Source organism: Carassius gibelio, chromosome A24, assembly GCF_023724105.1.
Source record: "Carassius gibelio isolate Cgi1373 ecotype wild population from Czech Republic chromosome A24, carGib1.2-hapl.c, whole genome shotgun sequence".
Lineage (NCBI taxonomy): Eukaryota > Metazoa > Chordata > Actinopteri > Cypriniformes > Cyprinidae > Carassius > Carassius gibelio.
In genome coordinates, this window is record NC_068394.1 from 8,540,713 (window position 1) to 8,566,173 (window position 25,461).

The 25,461-nt window shown below is 36.2% G+C and overlaps 1 protein-coding gene across 2 annotated transcripts in view; it reads left to right on the forward strand.

The window, feature by feature from the left end:
• LOC127946211 (catenin delta-2) overlaps positions 1–25,461 on the forward strand; it is a 280,344-nt gene that overhangs the window by 18,612 nt on the left and 236,271 nt on the right. For both annotated transcript variants that reach the window (XM_052542619.1, XM_052542620.1), the window contains exon 2: positions 6,197–6,330. In XM_052542619.1, coding sequence (XP_052398579.1) covers positions 6,202–6,330 — 129 coding nt within the window. In that variant the 5' untranslated portion in view covers positions 6,197–6,201. The remainder of the gene's footprint in view (positions 1–6,196; positions 6,331–25,461) is intronic.

Here is a 25,461-nt window from a genome sequence, read left to right on the forward strand (position 1 = left end):
GCAGCAGTTGCTATGCATACCAGCTTTTTGCTTAGGAGTTGAGCGACAGCATCATTCTGCTCCATCCAAGTGTCCTGCTTGTATGGTTTCTAGGTGCCTGGTCAGTGCTACCCAGCCCGTCTCACTGGCTTCTGCGGACCATCAGCCTCGGCAATGCGATTCAGTTCGCCAGCATCCCCCCAAGTTCAGCAGTATCCGCTTCACTACAGTGAAAGCAGCCAATGCCCCTGTTCTGAAATAGCAGTCTTACTGGCGAAGGATGCGATCGAGCCAGTCCCTCGAGCTGATATGAGATTGGGGTTTTACAGCCCTTACTTCATTGTACGCAAGAAAGGTGGTGGGTTACGGCCAATCTTGGATCTGCGAGTTTTGAACCGGGCCCTTCATTGGCTACTGTTATACCGCCTGTCGGGTTACAATCACCTCCAATTTCTCCATATACACCTAAACGGATGCTATATGTGTATTTGCTTCCGAAAACTCCTTCGGGAAGGATGGGGCTTCCACAGCAACCCTGTTACCAGTGGAATGGATACGTTTTCCCAGTGTTATCCAGTCTCACTCAGTGTGCTAGTGCTTTGACAATGGTGAGTGGAAATACTTGTTCCGAGCCCCGGCCTACAGCAAATAGGGCCGCAGGTGGCTGGTATAGGGCACTGGAAGGGGCAGCACCCATGCCACTTTGGTAAGTATCCCAATTTGTCAATCACAGACGTGACGTCGATAGTGAGCGACTGAAAGGGAATGTCTCAGTTATGTATCGTAAACTTCATTCCCTGAAGGAGGGAACAGAGACGTCACATCCCGTCGCCACGGTTGCTAGACCACCACTAAGCCTCCAGTTCACCGGCTCAGCTCCTCAGCGAAAACCTGGTATGCATTGCACCTGCTGCCTTATTATAATCAAGCTATGATCAGTGGCAGCTGGATGCAATAATTGCATGCCAATGGGCATTGGCTCGTTTAATTTACACTCGAAGTCATCGGTCACTGACGTGATGTCTCCGTTCCCTCCTTCAGGGAATAAGGGTTACAGTACATAACCGGGATGCTCTTGGCGCACTGACAACATTTATTATCAATATCCCTTTTGTCTAGTTTAGTAAATCCACAGTAACCATCACGTTGTTGCTGAATAAATACTTTTTTGACTCTCTATATACTAAAAAATAATGAAGAGGAGTGTTCCTGCCCCACATTTTTTTCCTTTTCCAATAACCTGTCATTCAACTTCAAGCTCTATTCCATAACCTAGCCTCACTTCCTACTGTCTGCATAGGCAGCTACCTTTTAAGGTATCTTAAATGCAATGACCGCTTATAAGTTAATGATTTGGAACACTTTTCACAAGGTAGTGAATCCATTTGTCACACAAACTGCACTCTGCATGGGAGTATGAAGTGGGGTTTCATATTAGCACGTGGCACAATAAGCTTATAAATGCACAGCACTCGAACATATTGAGATGAAATACTTTGAATAGATGAAAAACTAGAAATGTTGTCTTGGTAAATAATTGAAATCAGTTTGATCTGCAAGATATATTAAACTGCAATAAAATTATTACATTTTTTACATTTATTTTGAATATATATATATATATAAAAATTACTTAAAAATATGTATGCCAATAAAAAAAAAATCTAAATATTAAAACGAAAATGAAAACTGATATTTATACAGGTATATACTGTATATACCTTCCTACTTATGATCAATTAATTAAGCATGATGATAAACTCTTAGGCTGATAAGGTATTTTAAGTTTATATAAAAAAAAAAAAACCTGTGTTCTTATGTCTGTAGCTGAATGAATGAATGAACTAGATCAGATCGCTTTAAAGAAGTCACACCAGGCCTGTAAGTGTTTCAGTAGATCATTTGTATATTTTATCCTTGTGTTTACACTCAGAAATGACCTTTTAGAGTGAGGTCTAATTGGATAAAGTACATTTTAGTGCTTAATGTACGAGAAGAGAGAACTCTTTGCAGAGTAAGGTTGACACAGGGCTATCCACTCCAGAGGCCCTCAGAGATCTTTAACTGCACCATTTGCCCACTTTCATACTGTACCCAGGGTTTAGAAGATGGTAGCATTACCTTTAGCAGGGCAAACCACAGTGAGTTAAATGAGATGTATCATTGAAAAATGCAACAACACATTACCCAGCAGCTCACATTTGTTAGCCAAGATGGAGAAGGAGTTGTCAAAAAAAGTTAGACAGCAGGCAGTAGGAGAAACTCCAGCTTAAAAGTATAGTACTTGTGTTAAAGCATTAGTTCATTCAGAAAAGACGCACTTGCAAAGCCTAATGTCGTTCAAAACCCATATAAATTTGTTTTGCTGACACAAAAGGAGATATATGAAATCAGTGTTTTACATACAGCCATACAGTCAATGAAGGCTGGAGCTTCAATGAAGACTCAAAATAAAATACAATAAAAAATATATTAAAACTTCATATACATTTTGTGCAATGTTCCAAGTCATATGATGGCTTAATAACTTCATTAATTTATAATGATTGAAACTAAACGAAATGCTTAAATTCAAGAACCAGTTGAACCCTGATTCTAAACCAAAACTTTCTTCTCAGGGTTAACAGCCACAAATAAAACCATTATTATTAGTTCCCTTATAATTCCCTGTAAAAACCACAATGGCTGTTCTGTTTTATTTATAGATATTGTTTGATTGGAGTCATCCACTTCCTTAATTAATGAAGCATATGATTCTCATATGGTTAACCATTCTAAATCAATAATTAATGTTTTAAAATGTAGGTAAGTAAAACATTAAAATAGTCAATGGAAATAGGAGCGGAAAAAAACATTTGCCAGTTGCTTTTCTTTATCCATTTGTCAATCAAGTTAAAAAAACAAAACAAAACAAACAAACAAACAAAAAAACACTGGACAGTTCACCTGTAGAGACCCCCAGTCAGCTTTTAGGTGTGGCGGGATTTCTGTTGGCTGAATCAACATATCAGTTTGCTTTCTCACATCACAGCTTTAAATCAGCAACCTCGCTGGCTAACAAATGCATTAATGTGGCCAGCTGGATATAAACATAATACAAACTTATGGTAAAAATTGTGACTTTCAACATTTGCATCAGACTTGTGTTTGTTTTTGTCACATCATTTTAACCACTTGAGGAGCTGATATTGTTTGTGTCCTCTCAGCAATGACAGCAAACATACTGCTCTTCTTTCTCCACTAATGCAGGATCTAGTCAACAAATGATTTACTTTATAATGATATGAAAACATGTAGTGTAGTATAATGTGTACACACGGTTTTGTTGTCTGTTATAAATCAGCGAGTCTGAAGTGTAAAGCTGATGCGGCAATCAACTATCGGCACCGATTAATCGGCAAAACTGACACATTGGTCGACCTCTAACCAGAATTATAGTTAATGGAAGGGCATGTTTGACATTAGTACTCGAGGATAAAGACTAAGGCAATTCATTCTGCAGACTAAGCCAATCTTCCTGAAGAGAGCTGGCAGGAAGTGAAGCGCTAGTCAGTTCAGTCTTCCAATCAGCACAAAAGTTGTGGCAGATATTTCTTCACCATAGGCCTTAGTCAGGGTAGCACAATATTAAATTTTTGACAAGAATAAAAATGAGGCTGTGAGGGATAGAAGTACAGTTTGTTCAATGGATTTGTACTGCATTTTAACAACATGCCAGTAGTTCAGCTAACAAAACTTTACAAAAAAAGAGGTTTTGAAAGTTGGAAGATTTGTAATTTATGTTGTCTAGTTACTTTATACTAGGCTTGGGCGGTATCCAAATTTTGATACCGTCAAACCTCCTCCCTATTTTACCTCGGTATATAGTATTACCGTGAATAATTAAAAAATGATGACGTAAGGCTGAGACAGGATCACCAAACTGTTGGCTTGTGCCTAAACCATTCAGAAACTGAATACCAAACACTAATACTGAAACAATAACAAAATTACATGCACAACAATATTAACAACTTTTATTAGCAACAAAGCAATAGTCAAACAGAATTAAATTACTGTAACATAAACATACAGAACAGTTTTTGCGTGGAGATGCGCACACAAATCAATAAAATCACTAGGGGTGTGCATAGATATTATGTACAGTGTTTAGACGATGCGTTTCATACTTTTCTGGACCTTGACAGTTTTATTACCAGTATGTGTGTTCCCTGGGAATTGAACCCATGACCTTTTGCTCTGCAAATGCAATGCTCTACCACTAAACCAGAAGAACACTAACAATATTAGCACATTATTGTAAGCCTGGATTATATATTTGCCTTGCAGATCTGAGTATTGTAACACATACAAGACATCTCGGCAGGTTGCGTCTGACAAGTGATTGCATTTGCCTGAACTTCTGACTTCCACAAGTCTTTATTCCTTTGAATGCATTGAAGAGGCTTTGGGGTGAATTATGTGAGCATGTGTGAAGGGAAGAGTGGAGGAAGGTAAACAATGTGGAAATGGTGGTTTAAGCAGGCATAATCTGATTTCCAGAACGTCAGACGGAGGCACACTGTCATGTCAGATGAGGCTAGTCATCTTTATTAACAAGGGAACAAAGTTGGCAGGCTCGGCCACAACCACCACTGAGCGTGACAAAATATCCAGAGATTGTCCTACACAACCATTTATCTTGATCTGAGTCCAGCTAATGCCTAGCTCATTTATTATTTGGAATCTCTTTCTAATCAATACAGATTCTTTATAGGTTGTATCAATCACGTGTTTGTACATCCTGACATTTCTCATTTGCCACTGTAAATAGACCGTGTGGGTTTATGAGATTACTGATGCATTACACTTTACTGAAAATGTCTGACTAGTTGCTTTTGGCATGATCAAAGAATGCATATTTATAATTTTTAAGGGATAGTTTGCCCAAAAATAAAAATTCCAAAATTCTGTCATTTACTGACCCTCATGTCATTCCAAAACTGACTTTCTTTATTCTGGGAGACTAAAACAAGATATTTTTAAGAATGTTGCTAACGGTTTCAGTTTTCATTGACGTTCATTGTATTGAGAGAAAAGGATCTAAAGTCTGTTTGGTTGCCAGCATTCTACAAAATATTTTTTTGCATTATGAAGAAAAAAATAGAAAGTCATACAGGTTTTGAACAACATCAAGGTGAGTTAATGACGAAAGAAGTTTTGTTATTTTATTAAAAATGACATTTTGCTGAAAAGCCCTCCTGCCAAATAAGATGTAGATGAGTTTATTTTATTATTACAGATTAAAAGAAGTTCAGCATTACATCACTTGCTCACCAGTGGATCATCTGCAGTGAATGGGTGCCGTCAGAATGAGAGTCCAAACGGATGATACAAACATCCCAATAATCAACAAAAATCAATTTACTTGTGAAGTGAAAAGCTACGTGTTTGCAAGAAATAAATTCATCAAGGCATTTTATATTTAAACCATAATTTCTGGCCAAAATATGAGTCCATAATCCATAATAACACTTCAGTGAAAAAGTTTGTCCCCTGTTGTCCTCTCACATAACAATACACCAACATATTTGTTTAGAATTGTAGACACTTTTCGCTTGTACAGTAAAAAGGGCTTGATCTGTACATATTTCACATCTGATTCAGACTAAACAAGCACTATTATGGATTAGAGGACTTGGAAGTAGTGGTTTGAAGTTAAAAACTTCTTAATGGTGAAATTGTTTATTACTAAGCAGTTTTTTACTTAACAGGACATTTATTGATATACTGGAGTTGTGTGGATTACTTGTGGATTATTTCATTTTTATTGGTGGTTTGAACCAACATAGGATCCATTAGTGGGTAGATTATGTAATACTAAATTTAACCCAATCTGATCAGATGTAGTAACCAATTAATACACATATTGGATAGCCTGAATGTATTTAAAATTTCAGCAAATTTTCATGTTTGGGTGAACTATTCATTTAAGTAATTGTACTGTGTTAAAATAGTAAAGCATAATAAAATATTAAATGCAATGTTTTTAAGGACATCGGTTGAGTTTGAGAACCAGATGAGTCTGTGAGATTGTGAATGTATCATTCTGTTTTAGGATCATTACATATGTTTTCTTGCATTCTCTCAAATATCATTCAGTCAGCACAGCAAATCTGAACCCTGATGATCCTCCGTTGATGAAGAGTTGCTAATAAATGTATTTTGTCTTCTCCAGAAGTCATGCCAGTTCCAGAACAGTCTGCCAAAGCAGAGAACGCCACCATGCTCAGTCCAGGACTGAATGCTTCTAATGATGATGGATCTGAGACTGAGACCACCTCTGCCATTCTGGCCTCGGTGAAAGAACAGGTAGGGCTTTTAATGTCCACTGTCAAGTCAAGTCAAGTCACCTTTATTTATATAGCACTAGAAACAAAATACATTGCGTCAAAGCACCTGAACAACATTCATTAGGAAAACAGTGTGTCAACAATGCAAAATGACAGTTAAGGGCAGTTCATCAATGAATTCAGTGATGTCATCTCTGTTCAGTTTACATAGTGTCTGTGCATTTCATTTGCAATCAAGTCAATAATATCGATGTAGATGAAGTGACCCCAACTAAGCAAGCCAGAGGCGACAGCGGCAAGGAACCAAAATTCCATCGGTGGCAGAATGGAGAAAAAAACCTTGGGAGAAACCAGGCTCAGTTGGGGGGGTCAGCTCTCCTCTGACCAGACGAAACCAGTAGTTCAATTCCAGGCTGCAGCAAAGTCAGATTGTGCAGAAGAATCATCAGTTTCCTGTGGTCTTGTCCTGGTGGTCGTCTGAGAAAAGGTTTTTACAGGGGATCTGTATCTGGGGCTGTAGATGTCCTGGTCTCCGTTGTCTTTCAGGGATGTAGAGGTCCTTTCTAGGTGCCGATCCATCATCTGGTCTGGATACGTACTGGATCCGGGTGACTGCAGTGATCCTCTGATCTGGACACAGACTGGATCTGGTGTCTACGGTGACCTCGGATTAAGAGAGAAGCAGACTAATATTAACGTAGATGCCATTCTTCTAATGATGTAGCAAGTACATAGGGTATTATGGGAAGTGTTTCCGGTTCCAGTTTACCTAATTAATGCAGCCTAAAAATCATTTAACAGATTTGGATATTAGAAGCATATTAGTATACGTGGAAGCCAGGTTAAAGAGATGGGTCTTTAATCTAGATTTAAAATGCAAGTCCACTGTCCAACTTCATTCACATTTTAGGCACCAAGTTTAAACTTTTTAGTGGAAAAGTTGAATTCTTTGCAGTTCTGGCCATGACTTATCAGGAGACAGCAGTTATACAAATTTGTCATATTAACTCTAGTGGTGGATTTTTTCTGTACACTTCCTGGGAGACAAAGATTACAAGGGGAATGATACAGTGATCATCCCCCACCCCCTTAAAAATAATCACATTTTGTTGCTTTGCACTCTGGAATTAAAACATACACAGTTTTTGTTTTATCCAGCTGTATTTAATTAGTGCAACGTATAACATCCAAGTGAAATATGCAATAAATACCAACATTTCAGAAGAAAAAAAATATATAATATATAAAAAAACAGAAGTTGGAAAAAGGATCCTCTTCTAAAATTATTTTTAAACTCAATCAGGTGTAGCTAATCACCTTCTAAATGGCACACAAAGCAATCTGAATTTCACCTGTGATCAGCTGTGTTCATTTTGATTGGAGAAGTGGAAGGTATTTGGTACAACACGGACAAAATCACAATTTCTCCACAAATGTGGCTTTTATGGAAGCTTTGCCAGAACGCTCCTTGAAGATTCTGAGGCAGAGACTAATATTGAATTATTTGGCCTCAACACCGAACAGTATGTCTGGCAGAAATCCAAATAACAGCATTCCTACAGTAAAGCATGGAGGAGGTAAGATGATGGAGTGTTTCTCTGCAGCAGGGACTGGGGCATTTGTCACGATAGAAGGAAACATGGATGGGGCAAAATCCCAACAAATTCTTGAGGATAATCTGCTGCCCTCTTCCAAAAAGTCGTCAATGGGAAGAAGGTTTACCTTCCAACATGACAATGACCCAAAGCAAACAGCAAAAGTGAGCAGACAGTGGTTGAAGGAGGAAAAGGGTACTGTAAATGAGCCAAATCTGTGGAATGACTTAAAGACTGCAGTCCACATATGGTCACTATCAAATTGAACTGAACTTGAGCAGTTCTGCAAAGAAGAGTGGGCAAATATTGCAAAGTCTAGATGTGCAAAGTTAGTAGAGATGGAGACATATCCCATCAGACTAAAGGCTGTATAATTAAAGCAAAAGGTGATTCTACAAAATACTGACACAAGGGGGGATATCATTTTCCCAGTTCAGTTATTTTGTTTGTTTTTTTCTGACATGTTGGTGTAATATCTTTCACTTAGATGTGATAAGTTGCTCTGAGTAAATACAGCTGGATAAAACAAAAACTGTGTCTGTCTTCATTTCATATTGCAAAGCAACATTTTTTGATTTTTTTCTATACCCACCCTAGATGCAAGAAAGGCCATTTTGTACGATACTTGTGTGTGCTTGTCAAAAGGCAACTGGGTGGAAGTAACTATTAAGGTATCCACATGTGTATACTAGAATTTAACAGGATGTAATAATATGAATGCAAAGGCTCAAAGTACATTTTTACCTGACATTTTTCCCCTTCTCAATTCTTGACTTTAACAGCCTTGTATACACTACCGGTTTTCTATTTTTATTTGATTTTTTTACATTTTTGAAAGACGTTTCTTATGCTCACCAAGGCTGCATTTATTTGATCAATAACACAATTTAAAATAACTGTTTTCCAGTTTCCAATATATTTTAAAATGTTATTTATTTCTGTAATGGCAAAGTTTCATTTTCAGCATCATTACTCCAGTCTCCAGTGTCACATGATCCTTAAAAATCCTTCAAGAAACATTATTATCAGTGTTGTCCTGCTTAATATTTTTCTAGAAGCTGATACTTTTGGATTCTGTGATTAATATAAAATAATAATAATAATATATAAATTTTGAATATAAATCTTTTATATCATTATAAATGTCTCTACTGTCAATTTTATTGCCCTTGCTGTATAAACGTATTAATGAAAAAAAAAAAAAAAATCTTACCTCAACAGTACTATGTCTAATGTATATAAATTCATATATATATATATATATATATATATATATATATATATATACTGTATTTATAAAATACAATTTTTCATATTCTAATTTAGAGAGGCCAGAGGGCTATTGAGTTAAAGCTCAGGTGTGACATTATTACTCTATTTAAAGATCAGGGGCTAAAAGGTGCATAGAAAACCTGAAATATTTAAAAGGACATTAAAGTATGGGTGAGAAAGTAAGCTGGAGGAAAATGACACTGTGTAAAGATGAATGTTTGGTTGAGGAAATGTTCCTGAGGACAAAATCCAGAGCCACCAGAATGAATGCAAATTGAGAGACGGAGGGGGAAATCAGGAAAATGCCATAAAGTCAGAGCCTGCGGAACTGTTACATCTAGGGAATCTGTCTTGGTAATGATTTTATTGACACTACAGTATGCAACATATAATAGCGTGTCATTTGTATTTGATTACATTCTTCATGTTTGCCAAATCCCTGCTCAGCAGTAAAAGGCCACCTGTGTTTTATTCAATGATGGATTGAGTTCAGGCAGCCATTCCCATCCCACCTGGAATGGCCTGGAAGACTGTGCAGGTGGCACTCCAGCCCAGTCCATCACAAAAATGAGCCATTACTTTTATTCATACACAACGAGTTCTTGCCAAGTTGTGCGTTGTACAGACGGCTGGCTCATCACAGCCTCAGAAAGTTGATGGCTTCATGTACTGCTTTAATAAAAGCTACATTAAAATCAGAGATGCTGACGCAGCATTTCACTGAACAGAACTGAGCACAGTGCTGGGGTTTCGTGGAAGATCTGATTAATAAGCCTGTGTGTGTCTGTGAGACACTGTGAGGAGGCTGTGTAAATAAATGCTAGTAATGTTTGGAGACGGTCATCCCTCTCTCTAAAGCACCGTCTAGCTGTTAAATCAGGTTCAAATGTATTGTATCTTTTCAAGATAAATAAATAATTGTTTTGCATGTGTTTATGTATCATATTTGGTGTAAAGTATGAAAATTTTTCATTTTGAGATTTTGTTGAATAGAGGTTTTATGTTAACTAAATCTATTAAAGGTCATTAATTGAAATGAAGCTATATTAAAATATAGCCTACTGTAAATGAAAAAGTAAAAAGTAAAAAAGAAATGTAAATGCTGCCTTTACACATAAAATTAAACCAAATTTACTAAATTAAAATTTACTAAAATTTGAAGTAAAATGAAAATGAAAACTGAAAGCTTCTTAAAAAATATTAATAAATATAATAGTTTATAAATAGGGCCTAATACTAAAGCATAACCATTAAATATTAATTTAAAGTGAGTTTTAGATGAAGATAAAGGTACTAAAAATAAGTAAAATGAACTTAAAATGATCAAATACATTTCCAATATTAGCTGAAACCAGCCATTACACCAAATGGTAGGAATATATATCATATATACAGTATATAAGCATCAATATTTCTCAACCTTTTTTCTTTACCATGTAAACTTTTGTTAAATTGCATTCTTAAGAATTATGAATCATTTTTATTTTATTTTTCATATTTTATTGTTTTTGTACTTAAGAACAAGAACTTATCAGAACTTATTAAGAACTTATCAGAGAAACTATTTGAGTAACTTGGACTTAACTTGCGTATGTCTTGATGCCAAGAGCACTAATTCCTGCTTCACATTTTTTTGGTTCTTAGTGACATTTCTGCACCCTTTCGTGGCACAACATCTTCTCAAAATATAGTGTAAATTAGATCATTTCCCCCTGTAATTTCCCGACTTAATCCCATATTTCTTTGTCATGAATTAATTCACAGCACACATACTTTCAGTGACTTCTAACCTCATCAGAGTAAAGAACTTGAAACAATACAGTACCCTACACTGAAAATAGCATGTTATTGTACCATGAAATCAAACCCACTTGTATTTTATTTTATTTTTTTAAGAAAAGGCACAATTTATTGATTTCAAGCTTTCCAGTGAAACTATTGCTCTGTTCTGATCAAATACGCAATTAATGCATTATATTTGCAGCCTTGAGATTTCATTGTGAGGATGTGAGGGTTATTTCTTTGCCATTTCAAACAAGCCCAGGCTGTGTGCAAGCCTCATTATGCCAACTCCTTTCATGCTTCTAGCACATGCTTGGCCTTCACATATCAGTGGGCTGGTCCCTGTGTAATAAAGCCTTTCATGTTGAATACTCTAATTAGAAATAAAAAAGCAAAATAACAGAAGTGTGCTTATAAAGGCACTATTAGGTTACTCACTGTTAGATGTTACTGTTGCCAGACATTTAAAAGAAAACTGCTTTACTGAAGTGACCACTGAAATATTCACACTGGTCAATCTAGGTTTTCAAATGTTTTGAGCCCACTTTTAATATTATGAGCCCAAAAATAAGATGATGCCCTTGCATAACTATCTTCTTTTATTGTATAACTATAAATTATAAACATGTACTTTTTATTGTAGATTTGATCATTGTTCCTGCATATCATTGGAGTACTGTTAGATGTATAAATGTTGTCAATAATTTAACATAATGTTGAATAATATCATGCATTCTGACATTGTTATTATTGTCGTTGTTAAATCATTTTATTACTAAATATTACATGATTGATTTATTAATTTTATTAATTATTTTTGTTTTAATTGTTATTGAATTGTTGTATACATCATATTAAAACATTGATTTATTAATATTTTCATCATAACAACATTATATTTATATATTGTGTTTATAACAACCGCAATAATGCACTAATAATTTTATGCAATTTTACTCTTATTACATTGCTTTAATACTAAATATTATTAAACAATACTTATTAATATATATTATATTATTACCAATAAGATTTGAACAACTTTTCCATTGACCCTCTTGTGGCTCCCAGTGTGGAAACCCATGGATTAAGATATTTGTATCGTTTTGTTTAGGTTTTGCAGATGGTGATGGTGTTTTATGTATTTGCGTAACTTGTTAAATTGTTAATCATAGATGCATGGAAATCCCGCTATGGTGGATGTAAATGGCTGATGAGATCTTAGGTTATGTTATGACCTCCATCCACCCCTGTCCTATCTATATCCCCACCCACCACCCCTGAATAGCTCTCAACCATCTCCTGTCTGTCCCGCCACTCACGCACGTCCAGCAGGGGCCTGTGGGATGACACACGAGAGCAATCACCATAAACAGCACCATCATTGTAATCACCATACTCATCACCACACCCATCAAAATGGTAATGCATTTCAGCAGCAGATCGCTGATTTGGTGTGTTCTTGAGTAAACCCTGATATGCATTTTAATACAACACGTCACCCATATAGTCCCCGCAAAAAACTGTGGCTCGGTGGCTTCTGTGATCCGTGATTCTGTGATACGCTGCCTGGGAGTATCACAAGATCTGTATTGAGTCTAGTGAGATAGAGAAGCAGGCCGCATAAATATGTATGTCATGCAAATGACCATCAGTCCTGTGTTTTCTTTGAAGTGATGTGTGTGATCTCAACAGGAGGTGGCAGTTGTGTGTCCCAATCAAGTTGCCAGTGTTAGGTGATCTTATAAATGAAGCCATCTTATTTTGGACGCAATGGCTCGCTCAAAGAGATTGATTGGGAAGGGGCTGCATCTACCAAATTGAGCTGGTGTAAGTGGATGCATGGGACAGGTCTCAGTGAGTAAGCAGAGATGAAAGGCAAGCTTTTATTTTGATATTAGACGGCACGGTGCATAGAGTTTCTGTGATCAGTGCGTTTGTTTCACTTGAGACTGCTGGGGTTCGTATTACAGAGAAGAAACTGGAAGGCAAATAATAGAGGTGTTTAATGAATACAAATAAAACTTGTTACTCATAAACATTATAGATACATTATAGATTTTTGTTTCCCCAAATAACTTTTTTATTAGAAGTTTTGGGGGCTTTAGTTGTATGGTTATAGGAACTAAAATCATTCCCAGTTGCTGTGGTGTGAACTTAAAAAAAAGCAGTTATTTCCACCAATAGTTATAGGATCTATGGAAATATTCCTCTGGTGCGAATGCCCCTAGTGAACAGCTCTTAAAAGTGTCAAGAACATTTATTATTTTTAAAAATAATAAATATCCTTTTGTGAAATGGGAAGTTTTCATGGATGGATGTTAAAAGTTTTTCTTGGAACCAAAGATGCAATAAAGAACAGTGTGAACACTGCTGTGTTCATATAGCTTTGTAATATTTGTGCTTTAATGGCTCCGGGCCATTGAATGCTTGAATCTGATTGGCTGACGAACATTCTGAGGTGTGCAATTAGCCCATTACCAACTTTAAAATTAAGTTTTGGAACTAGCAAAAGAGTCATTGTATGATATGCAGAAAAAATAATCTTGCTCACAATAATTATTTAAGTACAAAACCCAGACGAATCCCTTTATATAAATCATCTGATCGATGTCTTGAGGTGTGGTAACCATAGTATAAGCGGAATAATTGATGACGAGCTGTTGAATTAATAGAAAAATAATTCACAGTGTGCAGTATTTTTCTAATAATTGAATGGCCCGGGGTCAATTATTCTGCTTAGACTATGGTTACCACATCTTTTAAAACGCTGTCCATTCCCATCAAAAGTCCAAGATGATTTTTTTCTTAAGGTGTTTGTAGGCATCCAGCAGTAACCTAAAAAGACATTGATTGTCACTGAGGAAACTTTTAGTTTGAAGCTTCAGCGGTTCTGATGGTCCTTCTGTTTTATTGAATGGTGTGTTGTTGATTCTCAAGGGTTTATGTTAAAGGGCATCTGGACTTGGAAACAGCAGAGAGGCAGGAAGCCAGTAAGGCTTGCATCAGTCAATTCTGAGAGTATTTTCCTCAGATAAATCTAAATGTCATTGACTCTCAGTCTGGAAATTATTCAGCGTTTCACCGTGTTATTGTTGAATCGAGGTTTAGTGAAAGCTTCACTTTGATCCTGTCTGACAGCACAATAATAACCAATTGTGCATTGGCACAACATTTTTTTTTTAATAGATTTAAAATAAACAAATGATGATTGGATGAGTAATTGTTTGAGTTAATCAGTAAAAATCTTTGCAATTAAATTGCTTAAAAACAAAAGTCCATTGCATATTTACAAATTTAGGCTTATAGTAAAGAGAATGAATTAATCTTTCAGTCTTTCTTTTCGCTTTACATTTTTGCAGACAGTTTATTTCTAAGCATTCATATTGCTTCCACAACACAATTATTATTGTGATTTGACCCAATACAAACTTGATGAAACATCAAGTAAATGCATAAATAGACGCATAGATAAATGAATGAACAAATAAACAAATTATTGAAAAAATAAATAAACATTCATTTAATGGATAACTGATACAATGATCTACAGTACAGAAACAAAATCACAATATATTATTGCATGAATACAGATGTTAAATAAATAGAAACTTTTCATATGGTTTGGTGAACAGAAGAATTTAGAATGGAACTTTTTTTATGACTTCCTTGTCACCTTGTATTTTAAAATCCAAAGTTTCTTTAAAAAAAAAATCAATCAATAAATAATTGTCATGTAGAAAGCAGATTTGCATGTTTCATAGTGATCGTTGCAATGCACCTAGCACCACAACATCTCAGAATGTGACATTTTTAGTGTTATATGGCCATGGAGAATGACACTCCGTTTGGTAAACAGAGTGTTACACACAGACTGCATCATACAGGCCTTGTTTGCTTCAGATACACACGCTGTCACTGCTGCCATATCACATATACCATCTTCGTCCATCCCAGAAACACTCATATATGCTTGCAAAAGGACGAGTGCTATGCAAATCCTATATTGCACCGTGTGCATTTGGACCAGAGAGTGAAGAGAGAGCATAAGCAACAAAGATTGAGCGCTCGTGCAACAAAGAGAAATGAATGTGTCACACGGAGCTGACACGTGTGCAGTGGGAGGCCTCGAGGGCCTGTCAGTAATGGTTGGCCTCGGGGAAGAACAGCATAATGTTGTCAGTGTTGAGTGGATCACTACAGCAACCAGAGAGCGGGCAGGCTGTTTCCTCTGTGAAAATCACCCCGCACACCCTCCCATCTCGACCTGTCTGCCTCCACGCACAGCCAGTTTGCTGTCCCTTTCAGAGCTCTGGCCTCCTGTCTGTCGCTTACGCTAGGTTACAGCTCAGCTTTGTGTTTCTCTTGCTCAAGCTGGGCGCAGCGACTATGTTCATCGTGTGTGGTTTGTTTAGTTTTCTGATACTTTGTTTATTCACCATGCATCGTCAGTGAATCCCTAATGAAGTTTAACCGGCGACCCTTTGCATGAACGCTGACCTTGAATCAGCTCCATCGGGCGATTGTAATCAACTGTAAATGTGTGCGGATTTGCATAGGGATTTTGGAGACTAGGTAAAGTGGTGTGGGACATCATAAAATTATGTTCATGGATGCTGGCTGGTTTTGTGTACACCATCATTATTGAATTGATTGTATCATAATTAGTAATTGACCATGCAGAAAATGTCCTTCATTGATGTTCTTCAAGAGCGCTTTGCAAATAAGAGTCTGGCCACTAGGTGGCAAACATATTAAAGGTTAGCTTGACCCTTGGTAGTCAATGTGAAATCAAAATATATGCTTTTTACTTTCTTAATGCACATTTTTGGTCTGTTTGTGCACTTTATTCAAAAGGAAATAAAATGAAAATTTGTTTTCGGGAGTGCGTAGTTCATGCTCAACATATTTGGAGTTCTGAGAAATCTCTGTTGCTTTCTTTTCCTCTTCCTTGTGTTATATGTTGTCATGCATTCACAGGAACCGTTAATGGAACCGAACATCTTTTGTATCCGTTTTTAAAACCTGAACAGGTTCTCTTTTAGTCTCAATATGGCAGGTGAGAACAAATGGGTTTTACAAAATTTTACCACAGGCTTGTTATTGTCCATGATGTGGGTAGATTTGTGTCTCCTATGACACTGTGGTAACATAAATGACATGTTTACGCACTGAACGCCGCCTTCAAAAACCTTTATAATTTCCAAAGAGACACGCAGAGTTAAGAATCTAATAGAGAAAACATGACTGCCCTGCCAATCTTTGTTTATAGGCATGACAAGAGATGCTCTGTCAATCTGCCCTTGAACGTAAGCTTGTATGAATGTTATCAGTAAAGTGCATGTTGGAGATGATTGTATGGGACATGTGCATTGTTAGCCCTGAGGCCTCCACCAGAGATTTGGCAGATCTTTGCGCAATTTAGATTTGAGATATCAACAGGCCAATTTTGAGTTACCACAGTTGACAGGCTGTTTGTGTTAATCCACAGACAGCGGCTGTCAAACATTAGTGTTGTACATCACGTCCTCTCTGCAACATGGAGAAAATAATAACTGTCGGCTGTGACTCCTGCTGAGTGAAAAAGGGCTGCATGTTGATTATGCAATCTGCAAATGCAGCTTCAACATCGTGTTTGGCTTCATGGTGCAATCCTTACTTGCTCATACATTTTTACTCTTAAAGAGACTGAAATTCTGCCATCATTGAAATGACATTTTTGGTCTTAAGAGAGGATAATGAATCTTTGAGGATTCAATCACTGCTTCATCATTTGAATGTCTGTTGTCGGCTGCATTAGTAGACTCCCATGCATACCAAATGCCCTTTTCATTGTGTATGCGGTGAAAACATCGGATTTAAGTTGTACACAGTAGCATTACAAGTTGAAAATTGCTTTTTAAATTAGTAATTGCATGTTGGATGAGACCTTTTTAGGCTGACAAATTAGTAATCTTGGTGTCTCTTGAAGGCCTTGGTAATTCAACCTTAACTAAATGGGGCTGTGATTCAATTTTTTCAATTATTTTTTTCTGTTAATTAATGAAACCGTGGAATGAAAGCATGTGACGCCTATTATTTGACATCAAATTGTCTTTGCTTCTTTAATATGGCTCCTTTCAAAGGATCATGGGAAAAGGTGCAATTTCTGGGCTGAAAAAGGATTTGAAAAATATGTATGTATTAAAATAATTTTGAACTGTGTATATACCGTATTCACACAACACACACACACACACACACACACACACACACACATATATATATATATATATATATATATATATATATATATATATATATATACTATTTCTTACATCCTTTGTCTGATTGCCATCTCTGTTTGGCCACATGTCCTTTCAGCTCTGTTGATGGACTGTAATATGCAGAACCTCATCAAAGACTCCCATGAGCAACAAGTTAGTTCTTCGAGGGCATTCAGAATAGATTTAATGAACATGCAAGCTCACAAGACAAGAGGTTGTTCTTGTTTCTTGTTTGTCTCACTTTTGATCTTGCCACTAGGCACAACACTTTTATATCTCTATAACGCTGACCTAAGTTAATGCGGGAATGAATCTTGTGTTAATCAGCATCCATGCATCCCGGGGTGTTTGAAGGGAAAAAAAGGATGAATGGTCTGATTTTTCACCCTAATTATCTTCTGTTTTCTATCCTTGTTTGCTTGTAATGTTATATCAGATAGAATGGCCCCACAGTTGTGTATGTCCTTGCTGGACTGTATCATATATCAAACAAAGCTGCTGTACCCCATACAATCAGGCAAACCTAAACAAACCAACATATGCAATCTCTTCTTCTTTAGCTGCTGGGGGCCATTTTTTGATTCAGCTTTCTGTGTGACCATGAGGCAAGTTGGCAGCCGCTCCTTTAATCTCTCACCTCTAAGCTTTGATGCACCCATGACTCAGGCTTACATCCCAGTCTGCCTGATAATGAATGTGATTTCCTCAGGACTGAGGGAGAGCGGATTCTCTACCTTTAGGCTAAATCACAAGTTAGCTTTATCGACAAGGATTCTGTGCCTTTTCAGGATTTTCCATCGTAAACCTTGAAAAGTTTCCCAGCATTCACTGTGATGGGACTTGGAGATCTTTGGTACCCTTATAGGATGTATTAACCTGAATGAAGTTGTGTTTGGCGTGACTTTCAGCATTTGTGAATGTGAATAGTTATTTAAATACAAATTCCAAGTCATATGCATCACTCTCAAAATCTGTGATCTTGAATGTGTTTAACTTGACTTTGTGATCTAAACAGCTGTTTTGAAGTATTCTAGTAGATAGGCTTTAAACACATCTGTTGTGTTTGCATTATTTTGCAGAGAAACATACTATTTTGTCCATATATATATATATGTATAAAACATGCTATTTTTTGGTGCAGGTTTTACCATGATATGATGATTAAAGATGCACAATATGGGCCCTATTTTAACAATCTAAACGCAAAGTGTAAAGCGCACAGCGCAGGTGCATTCAGGGCGTGTCCAAATCTACTTTTTCTATTTTAAAGGGGGGTGAAATGCTATTTCATGCATACTGAGTTTTTTACACTGTTAAAGAGTTGGATTCCCATGCTAAACATGGACAAAGTTTCAAAAATTAAGTTGTACATTTGAAGGAGTATTTCTGTTCCAAAAATACTCCTTCCGGTTTGTCACAAATTTAGGAAAGTTTTTTTTGAGTATGGCTCTGTGTGACGTTAGATGGAGCGGAATTTCCGTATATGGGTCCTGAAGCACTTCTGCCGGAAGAGCGTGCGCTCCCGTATAGCAGAGCAATGAGAGAGCAGAGGCATTCACTGATCAGAGCGAGAGCGAAATGTCACAAAAGGAGTGTGTTTTTGGTTGCCAGGGCAAGACAACCCTGCACAGATTACCAAAAAAAACAGCATTAAGGGACCAGTGGATGGAGTTTATTTTACAGAGCATCAACGGAGTTGTGCAAGTGTTTTTGTTTGTTCCCTGCATTTCTAAAATGATTGTTTTACAAACAAAGCCCAGTTTGACGCCGGATTTGCACATCGTTTATTTCTTAAGGATAATGCAGTCCCAACGAAAAAGGGTCACGATCGTGTGTTGGAACCGCATGCGATGAGTAAAACTGCTTAAAATATCTCTGCCTCCTTGTTAGTGCAAATCAGAGTCTCATCTTCCATTCCCTTTAAGAGCCAGCTCCAGGTCATTGGAATTGCAATCCTTTAATTTTTAATATCTGGCATGTTTATGTGCTGCTGTGCATCTCTGTGTTTGATAGGCAGCGTGTACGCTCTTTAAATAACAAAGAAAAAACATTGTACCAGACTTTAGACCAGGTTTGGGCTGGTCTATGGCGCAGTCTATATTTTTTAGCCCCTTAAAATGAACGCCTGAACACACCTTTTTTTAGACCACCACGTCCATGGGCGCAAAAATTTGCGCAAATGCATTTGCTAATGAAACATCGTGGCGCTAGATGGGAAAATGAGAACGGCGCCGAACTGGAACTAGCAAACACACTTGCGCTGCACCTTGTGTCGCATTGCGCTGGGTGTATGATAGGGCCCTATATTGCAATATATATATTTTCCTGAATTGTATGTTAATTTTTTATTTTTACATTTAGATTACTCATCAAAAATTCACTTAAAGTTAATCTTTAAAATGCTACTACTAAAATAAATCTAAAAACACTATTACATGTAATTTCTAGCTAATCTTAAAATGAATATGTATTTTCCATACTGTACATTATTGTTGTGATGCCCAAGGTGACATGTAGCAGGGTTATTTTTAAAATAATTTTACTATAACAAAATGCATTAAAAATCGTCTCCAATATTGAAATAAAATAAATATAATTAATAAAAAACTTAAATGAATATAAGAAATGTCACTGGCAATTAACTTAAAATAATTTTAAGTACTAAAATAACTAAATATATATATATATATATATATATATATATATATATATATATATATATATATATATATATATATATATATATATATATATATAATAAAAATGGAACACAACAAAATTACAATGACTAAAATTAAATTGAAAAATGAATTGATAAAATTACATTTTATTAAAAATATTAATTAACTCTATAATGTATATAAATAATACAAAAATAAGGCCGCTTATAACACTTATTTTTTTAGTTTAAGTTTAAACTGCTCAATGTAACAAATTATTTTATGTAATTGTTTTAACATTCTTGCATATGTAACTTTTTTGTTAGATTGTTTGCATTTATATTACATGTCATTCATTGCATCATGCACATCTAAAAGTTCTGTGAGATCATACATTAAATCTTCATGTTATGATTTTCCTTTTTTTTTTTTTTTGAATGAAAATGTTTAAAATGTTAAACACATTCACCCAAATCCATTTCAGTTAGGCAGATGTCACACGGGTCCCCCTATATCAGTTGTCAGCGAAACACATTCACCAATCAGGGATGACAATCCAACTTTAAACTACAGCAAATTCAGAATACACAACACATGCAAAGTGCACCATTTTGGAATGACAGCTACATCCCATTATTCATAATACCTCATGCTGCTTTTCACTATTAAATTGAACCTTGTGGGAAAAGTCTCTGACAGCAGCATATGTCTAGTCTAGTGATTGTAAATAGCGGGTTTAGTAATAAGGGCAACATTTTAGGGGGAATGAATCTGTCTGGGCTGATTTATGCAGACGACGGGAGCCTCAGCAGGACTGGTCCACAACTGGATGTTTTAGTCCAACTGAGAGAAAGAAACTCAAAAGCTGTTTGCTCTTCTTTCTTCGAAAGACAGACAGTCATGGAGTCAGCTTTGAAGTCACTCTTCTATTCCTCTATGCATTTTAAAGAAGACTGCTAAGAAGTGTGTCCAATTTTGGAAAAACTTTAGACATGTGGTCACACTGCTTCTTTAGCTCCATATTGTATAAAATGAACCAAAATTGTTCTTGAATGTGTTCCTATAGCTCAAAAAGTTGAGCGAGGTCATGTATTCCCAGGAATTGCATGATGAAATTTAAACCTTTAATGCAATACAAGTTGGGTTGAATAAAAACCTCTGCTAAATGCACAAATGTACATGCTAAATTACCATGATTGCATAGGGGGCCAATAATTTAACCCAAAACACACTCTGGTTGCTGTAGACTCTACTTATCCTCAATATATTCTAATTTTTAATGTAGTATTTGTGGTGTTTTCTTTTCCATAGCATACATTCTTTCATGTTTTTTGTCCATTTTCAAGTGTGATGTAACTGTATGCAATTCTTTTTTGGTATCTGCCTATAATTGGTTGATTGCTATAATCCATTGAAATGGGATTTAAAAAAATGCCTTTAATGATTTTTCACAGGTTTTTCCCCTCTGTATTTTGATTTATGCATTGCATAGATGTCTATAGATTTTGTTGCAGTGTAACTGCAATTTTTTATAGCATTTTTTAGCATCATTTCACAGAACAAAACAGATAACCCATTTTTTGGGTCATGACCAACCAATTGAAAAACATTGTTGGTCTATAATGTTGTGATAGAATAAATTCACTACACTGCTTCAAGTTAAACAGTCTTTTCAAGAGAGTTTTCATCTGAATGTGTTCAATCTCACCAGAAATGTTTTCTCTGCCCCTGAACCCAGGTTTACTCTGGGCAACAGAGCAAACCACCAATTTAACCTGATAATATTTTGTTCTGGCAGCTGTGTCTGGGTTTGTGATAATTCCAATAGGAGATTTATCATTACATTTTAATGCATATCATATCAAAATAATACTTTCAGTAGAGCAGTTATGGAGCATTACCATTGCTTACAGCCTATTATGCGATATAGCCTTATAGATTGTTCATCACTGTACATTGTAAATAAGATCCACGGTCTGTTTTCATATTTCATATCAGTACACAGGGATGATGATGATTAGATGCAGTAGTAAACATTTCATTTTTAAACATGTTCAAATAATTCACACTAGGGCTGGGATAAACAATTATTTTTTAAACGATAATCAAGCGATTATTTTTTCGATGCATCGATTAATCTAACGATTAATTTTTTCAGACCGATTCGATTTAGATTATCTCCCCATTAATTGACTACTAACAATTTATACATGTTGATTTACATATCTGAATGAAAAAAAACATGAATTGCTTAACATTGCAATATATGTTTATTGCTCTTAAAATTACAAAATAAAAGACTGACTAAGAATGCATTACTTTGCACTTGTATAGAGATAGCATTCAATAAAACCTTGAAGCCTTGAAAACACATAGCTTACTGAAACAAACTTACTGAATAAATAGGGCCTAGCTTACTGAAAAAAAGTTCTTCTTTCAGATGAAAATAACAACAACTTGATGTCTAGGATTCAATAAAAAGGTCACCCAAAATACTTGTTTAGAGCAATTGAAAGAATACAGTAACCAATGTAAACTTGAGGGCTTTAAGCGAATACAGAGAGTGCTTTCCAAAAAAAATAAAAAAATTACAAATTAACAGTGGGAGCCAGCAGCGTGTCATGGAGAGAAAAAAACATCTCAGAATGCTCCACGTGAAACTTTGGCATTCCGCCCTTTTTTTATCGTGTCTAATGATTTTGGTTAATATGCACGAGGGAGAGAGCGAGAGAGAGCAAGACAGCGCTCGTGTAGTTTGAAGACTGAGTGCGAGAACGCGCGTGAAACTTTGGTGTTCGCCCTTTTTCTATCGCGTTTAATGATTTTGATTAATATGCACAAGGGAGAGAGAGAGCAAGAAGCGATCGTGTTGCTTGAAGACTGTGAGTGTGCGCGCGCAGCCAGGGCTCTCTCTCCTACGCGCCCTGTCATTCGACATCACTCACCGATCAAATAAGGCTTTGTCAATTTTTTTTTTTAAAAAAGATCAATGCAGAAAATAGGGCCCCTTGTCTTAGGCCTTCATTTACTAAATTAACACTTCACATAACTTCCGGGTAAACTAATAATTTTTTATTTGTGTTTTATTTTGAATAGGTTCAAATTTGTATGTTTATACTTTTTTTAGGATTTAATTTGCTATTAGTGACATGACATTTACCTAAGTATGATGACTTTTTTGCAGAATTTGTGCTCTGCATTTAACCCACCCAAACTGCAAACACACAGCAGTGACCACACACACTGGGAACACACATCTGGGGCAGTGGGCAGCCATTTATGCTGCAGCACCCGGGTAGCAGTTGGGTGTTCGGTGCCTTGCTCAAGGGCACCTAATTCATGGTACCGGCGGCCCGAGATTCGAACCCACAACCCTAGGGTTAGAAGTCAAACTCTCTAACCACTAGGCCATGACTTCCCCATTAGCTGTTCATCAACTCATGAATGCCTTCCAGTTTCGATATGAGCCCTAGTTTGGGAAATACATAAATTGTCAAACAATATGATATTTATTTTAGAGATGACACATTTTTCAGACAACTATTGAAATGTTTTAAAGATTAAACAATGGATGCAGTGTTTAAGACAAAAAGTAAGGTAAAACTAAAATCATAAAACATTTTTGTTACTTTAAAAAAGTTAACATTATCCGAAGTAAAATAAAATATACTGTAAAACTCTTCACCTACATAGTTGTCTAGGCAATTTTATACACAGTTTAACTTGATATATTAAAATCACTAAAACAGAAATAAAATTTAGTAAATAAAAAAACGTTTAAAAAAATGCTAAATGCACAAAACACAATTATGAAAACTAAACTAAATTTAAAATAAAAATGGAAAACAGAAAAATCAAAAACTTATATTATCATTATAAGTCAATACTAGCATGGCACTCTACATTAACATACACGTCGTTCCAAACCTGTATGAATTTTATTTTATTTTTTTGAATGCAAAAGAAGATATTTTGTAGAATGTTATTGGTAGCCATTGACTAAACTAGTGTAGAAAAAAAATACAATGGAAGTCAGTGTTTAAGCAACTGTTTGGCTACCAACATTCCTAAAAATATTATTTTTTATGTTTAACAGGAGAAACAAAGTAAGGTTTCCTTATATAAATATTGTGATCTAGGCCTGGATCAGATCAGGTTAATTTAGAATCAGATGCATTGCTTTCGCCTCCAATATCAGTATTGACATTCAGCCTGAGAGTAATTTGCAGGCACAGTAAATTAATTTATTTTCTCAGGATCATTACACAAGAAAGTATAAATTTAAAAAACCTCTGTCAAAACCACTCATATGTAGTTCTCATTGGTGTTCTAGTTAACTTGTCCTTTCTCCCAAGCCAGCCCTGAACTTTACCTGGGCAAGGTGCTTCACAAAAGGTCTGAGATGTCTCACAGATTCCCTAACATGCTACTTTTGTTCTGCTATTTCTTCTCATTATTTACTAAGTGAAGCTCACTTCAATCGTTATAGACATTGAGTTTTTTCCTTTTTGTCATGGCTGATTCATAACATGTATCAATTGCCTTGCAGCCTCCCAGGTGACTGAATGGCATTATAAAGCCCCATACAGACTGAGCTCATCTCACTTTTATTATATACGACAGAAAGGCTTGAGGTTTGACAGTGAGTACCTGTAACAGGGACTCGCTTTGAAGTGCTTGTAGACTTTAATCCTGAAAGAACCTGTTTGTGTCCCCAACCTCCCTGGACGACCTCTCCCTCACAGCCCTGCACTTCTCATCACTTCCCACAATGCTTTGCTGTGACTGACATAAACCGCAATGCCCAGAGTTACCTGTTGACAGAATCGCGTCTGAATGGTTAGTCTTTGATAGTGGTACACAGATTACCTTTTGCAGTTACTTGTCTGGGATTGTTTATTTTTATTATTATTTTATTTATTATAATTATAATTAATAATAATAATTTTACACTTGCAACCATTAGTTTAAGCCTTGAATCAAGCTAATAAATAATTTCCCACTGCAAAGAATATGAAGTAGGGATGCATTAATGTTATAATTATTATTTGAAATTATACTTAAATTCTACTAATTGAAATTATAGTTCTCAAAATTTATACTTGATAAAATTCTTGCATCGGTTTTCGGATCAACTGTTCTTTCGGACAGTTTGATTCAATAAACCGGTTGAAGAAAACGGGTCACCGGTTCTTTTGCGCTCAGCATAATGGCGTCATTGTCGATGATTGCCCTTGATTCAAGCCTTCGGTTTACCCGCGCTCATAACATTAGCACAGAATCAGTTCAGAATCATTCACAAGAAGAATCGGTTCGGTTCAGACACGCTGTGTCTCATTCTGCTTCACACTGAATCACACATGCGCAGTATCATCAGCTCCTCGGTTCTTGAATTGAACGCGTCTGACAGAAACGGTTCTTGACTCAAGAACGAGTCAATCTTTCGTTCGTTATTCGGCTAGGCTCGGTGTTCATCTTCAGTTCTCTCTTCACAGCAGTTCGGGCAGTGTACTGTTTGAGTAAATGAATTACTCCGGGAGATTGGTTTGTTTTAACTCCGAGGGAGTGTCAGCCA